The sequence below is a fragment of the Equus caballus genome, chromosome 29 (genome assembly GCF_041296265.1).
Source record: "Equus caballus isolate H_3958 breed thoroughbred chromosome 29, TB-T2T, whole genome shotgun sequence".
NCBI classification, from domain to species: Eukaryota; Metazoa; Chordata; class Mammalia; order Perissodactyla; family Equidae; genus Equus; species Equus caballus.
Window position 1 is genome coordinate 14095791 of NC_091712.1, and position 4876 is coordinate 14100666.

The window sequence follows — 4876 nt, forward strand, 5'->3', positions numbered from 1 at the left end:
TTCATCGTTTGCTGGAGTGAAGGGCAATTCCTCTTCCTCAACCATTTTGTGTTTGGGGACCAGAGGATAGTCATTAGCTCTGGAAGTACACTCAGATGGCCTCTCTGGATGAAGGTGAGCAGGTTGATTCTGTCCCCTAGTAGCTCTTTCTGCCACACTGTGTCCTCCCATATGGCAGTTAAAGGGGGCACTAAAGCTCTCACGGAGTCACTCTCTAACTCAGACAGCACCGAGACCAACCGGAGAAGGGCAGAGAGGCCCCATGCGAAGCTCGGCCCAAGGCCTGAGGCAGCTGTGTTTCTAGTATTCACACAAGAAGTATGAACAGACTAGGAAGCCGCCACATTCCCGGTGCTCCCCATCTGCTCCAGCGGAACGTGAAGACTGGCAGGGCAACAGACCACACGCTCTCCAATGACACAGAGGAAGCGTGTCTACACACAACAGAACTGCTCCCTCTACTGGATGCTGACATCTGCTCAGCAAACATACAGCAGAACAACTAAGCAAGCCAGGGGTCATCCCACATGCTGTGCACCTTACATCCCACATCCTGTGCACCTTGCACCTTACACTCAAGGACAATCTAAGATGCTCCCCCAAACCCCAATTGTTTATTAGCCACAGTTTCTGCATTTGTCATTTCTCCTATAACACAATGAAGTGTGATATCACAATGCAGTCAGGATTAATCTTATTAAAGAGGTTTGGAGAAGTTAAACTAACGTCTCTCTATTGATGAAGTGCCTAACAGATCCCTCTTTTATCCAAGCAGAAAAACAAACAAAAATCTCATAATAATTCACCAGAAAACATGAAAACATGAACGAGCTCTATTAGTGGAAGAGAACGTGCTTTCCGTCAAGTGCATACTCTGTTACAGAATAAGACGAGACCAGAGTGTGGCGTCATCAGTAACCTGACTCTCCCGTTCACAGCTTTAGCTTCCGGTCCGCATTAGGACGTCAGGCGCTTTGTCAGCTGAAAGCCCGCAATCTAAGTTAACTCTGAGTGGCGAGTCTGTGGGAGTCTCCCACGAGTCCGTCTGTCCCCTGCCAGCTCGCCTCACTGCCTCTGGGCGTTCCCCCTGGCATCGTTGGGCGATGCAATGTCACACGTGCCAGAGGGAATCTGCCTGTCGGTCGCCCGCGTTCCCTTTGGGCGGGGCAGTGCTGGCCCTCCTCACACCCACTCTGATCTCCTGGTTCTCAGGACCGGGACGCTGCCCGCGGGGCCCGGCCGGGCGGGGGGCTGCAGCGGGCTGGATGGGCAGCGCCGGGCCAGCCGGCTCCGGGGCGCTGGGGGAGGCTCCTCTGACCCGGCAAGGCCCTCGCTCCTTCGATCCTGGGACGCTTCTCCATGGGGTCTGCTCCCCGGCTCTGGGCCAGCCCTGGCCGGCTTGTCGCTGGCTAAGGACATTGCCTCACTCTCGTCCTCGTCAGGAAGCTCCATCAACCCGGACACCGACCTCCCGGTGGGACTGTGGGTACCCTCCCCTCCGGCCCACCGAGCAGGGAGAGCGGGCACCGCCCCTCCCTCCCACTCGCCCCTCCTGGCCACGTGCCCTGGGCTCCTGCCCCCGGCGAGGCCCTGTCCCCGGGGAGCCCGCGCGGCCCCGCACCCCCGGCCCGACCCCCTGCGCATCCGCCGCCTCGCGCTGCAGGCCAGGTCGGCGACGCTGAGCAGGAGGGAGAGCGCGCTGACGGCCCAGAGGAAGAGCATCATGATGGACTTCTCCGTGGGCCGGGACACGTAACAGTCCACCACGCTGGTGCACGGAGGGCGGGTGCACGAGAATCTCTTTGGGACCAAGAACCCAAAGAGGAGGTAATGCAAGGCGCCGAAGGCTGCCTCCGTCAGAGTCCGAAGAAAGAGGTGGACCATGTAGCCGCAGGAGAAGTCTGGCACGTCCAGGTTGCGTGCCTCCCTGTAGGGCGGTGGGCAGCGCCTGTCCCCAGGGGTCAGGTCAGAGGGGTCATGGCCCTCGGGACGGCACTCTGGCCGGCAGGGCCCGCGGGCGGCGAGCACGACCCCTCTGTGAAGCACATAGACGCTGAAAACGGCCGAGGGCAGGAGAACAGACACGCTCTGGATCAGCCAGAACCGCAGGTGGGACACAGGGGAGAAGAGGTCGTAGCACACATTGGCGCATCCCGGCTGCAGGGTGTTGCACACAAACCTCTCCTGCTCGTCCTGGTAGACGGGAGCCCCAGCCAGGACCACCACGGCCATGCGCAGCAGCATCGTGAGGAGAAGCCAGATCTTCCCTGGAAAGGAGCAAGCAGGGGGCACTGTCACGGCCAGACAAACAGACTTCCTCCCAACCACAGGTTTTAAGTCTTTCCTGGTGCTGAGGCTGGAGAAGCCAGACCTGAGTCAGCCTGTGTTCCAGTCACAGCCGCCGTGTGGGCCGTGAGCACCCTCGACAGGGCTGAGGGAGCCCTGGCCCGCGGCCCAGGCTGCGCAGAACTGGTTCTCGGTGACACGCTTCGAGGTTAGCAGATTTTAAAGAAGCATTAGATACTAAAAATGTTTCATCTTGGGGCTGGCCCCGTGGCCGAGTGGTTAAGTTCGCGCGCTCCGCTGCAGGCGGCCCAGTGTTTCGTTGGTTCGAATCCTGGGTGTGGACATGGCACTGCTCATCAGACCACGCTGAGGCAGAGTCCCACATGCCACAACTAGAAGGACCCACAACGAAGAATACACAACTATGTACTGGGGGGCTTTGGGGAGAAAAAGGAAAAAATAAAATCTTTAAAAAAAAAAAAAAAAAGTTTCGTCTGACTTCTCTAGTTCAGACTTTGGTAAAGTCTCCTGGACTGAACGGTCTGGAAAGAAATCAGGGCTGAGCAAATTAATAATGTAAATAAGATCTTACTCTTCTTAGCTGAATAAGCTTTCTAAAGAATGTTAGTGCATTCCTGTAACTGTGTATAGCCAATACAAGCTGCCAATGTCGGTTTGTCTTCTTTATTTATGATAATGGTCCACAAGATAGTAAATCACAAGGCTGGGACTTAATGTTGCTTTATGGTCCTTGACATAAAATTTCTTTAAGAACATTCAATTGTTCAGATTTTTCAATAATTAAGAGTTTCTTTCCTGCTATTCCATTCATTATGAATCGAGGTTTATTTTTCTTTAATTTATCATGAGTAAATGATACTAACCTAGAAATCAAAATAACTTCAAAGTCCTATTTTCATGTCTTGAGTCGATCATTTTGGGACATGTTTAAAACTCAGTCAAAATCATTTGTAAATATTTGATTTTGTAAGGAGATACAGAAAATATCACCTAATATCAGAAAAACAGATCTCTATTATAAATGAAGGCAGTTAAACTCAAAGAACATCATTACATCATACAGCCATTGACTCAAACTTTTAAGACCCAATTGATTTTGTTTAAATTCTACAAAATAACAAGTAAGAAAAATATCAATCACTTCATGGGCATATTTTAATGTTTTTCTCAATTTCTTTTTCTTACCTCTGTAAAAATTTGACTTGTCTGCATCAAACTCAAAAATCTTTATTACTTTCTTCGTTACAAAAAAAAACAGCTAAACTAAAATTGGGATTTAATTTAAATGCACAAGAGAAATTACTAATCTTTATAAGTTTAGCTTCAATGATAAATCCTAAAAAGATGATCAAGAAGAAAGCGTAATCAAGGCATTAATCTCTCTTTGACTTTTACTGTATTGTTTCTTTTCCTGGTCATGCAGCCAGAGGAGAGTTACACAAAAATACCCCTTCCACCTGCTCCAGCCTTCAGACTCAGCCCCAGAATGTCAGCCAGAAGAGGCCCCAGGAGAGAAACCGCACTCACACAGAGACGTCCTTACCCCGTGGGGAGCCAACGAGTGCTTGCGAGAGAGAAAGTGTGAACCCACAGCTCCCTTCCCTCCAGCAATACACAGGCCTTTGTCCTGGGGGTGGGCCAGGCAACCCGAGGAAAACAAGACCAGAACATGCGCTCCAGAGGTGTTCCTCCACTCACCCACGATGGTCACATTGCAGTTCAGCGTGACGATGAGGAATCCCAGCAAGTCCAGACGCTCCATGCTCCCCGGGCGTCGCAGACTCAAGGCTGCTGGAGACCTCGGAAGCCTGTGTTCTCCAAGGAGTGGGGAAGTCTTTGCAGGAATAAATACAATCTTAGCTACAAAAGACTGAACGGTGAGAGCTGGAGAGAGGAAAGGGAGGATTCAGGCCCCGGAGCAGGAGGTGGGTTTCTCTGTCTCCGAGTTGAGACAACCCTGAGCTGTTTGCCTCTGAGGCAAAGTGCTCCTGACAACTGCAGTGACCGGAGACAGGGGAGTCATCTCTCGCTGTGCGCTATTCTTACCCCTTGGACATTCCAGGCCCGCAGCAGCGCCCACGTCTCCACCAGGAGAGTCAGACGCTCGCGGATGGAATGAAAAAGACTGCATTCAACCCAAGAAAGAAAACTGTTAACCAGCCAGGTAAACTTCTCTATTAAAAAAGTGTTTCCTCCCTGAAAATATTTCCAGAACCACTTCACTTGTTAAAGAAGCACTAAAATGTTCATGTTTCGTCTTCTCTATGAGCGTAACCCACCATAACTCTAGCCCAAAAGGGTCTTGCTCTCATTCTGAATTTCTACACCTTTGATGCAAGCACCAGTCTGCACAGGGACCGAGCCCCACCGTTAGGCTGTGACACAGTTATTCTCTAGCTGTTTCCTATTTGACAAGAGCTCTTCACCTGGAGACAAAAGGCCTCAGTGCAAAACGGGGGGCAGCCACCAGGTTGCCAAGGGAGTCCCTGAATCTCTCCAGAGAGCCTCGTCTTGCAACGGAGGGCTTGCGGAGGCAGACATGAAATGACGGTGCAGAGACCACTTAGCA

General features: G+C 51.6%; 1 protein-coding gene across 1 annotated transcript; it reads right to left on the bottom strand.

Annotated features, from left to right (window-relative positions):
* Positions 1 to 1182: 1182 nt before the first annotated feature.
* GJD4 (gap junction protein delta 4) lies at positions 1183 to 4591 on the bottom strand. The gene is made up of 2 exons (XM_023631937.2): positions 4006 to 4591; positions 1183 to 2267 (listed from the first exon to the last, which is right to left on the bottom strand). Exons 1-2 carry the CDS (start codon positions 4067 to 4069, stop codon positions 1183 to 1185), a joined length of 1149 nt encoding a protein of 382 aa, XP_023487705.1. The 5' UTR covers positions 4070 to 4591.
* Positions 4592 to 4876: the final 285 nt, after the last annotated feature.

What these genes read in the sequence shown, in the direction of transcription:
- GJD4 (XM_023631937.2), bottom strand. Translation starts at nt 4,069, where the DNA reads ATGGAGCGTCTGGACTTGCTGGGATTCCTCATCGTCACGCTGAACTGC. An exon ending in CTGCAATGTGACCATCGTGG is followed by an intron (nt 2,268 to 4,005) that starts GTGAGTGGAGGA and finishes GCTCCTTTCCAG; the next exon opens with GGAAGATCTGGCTTCTCCTC.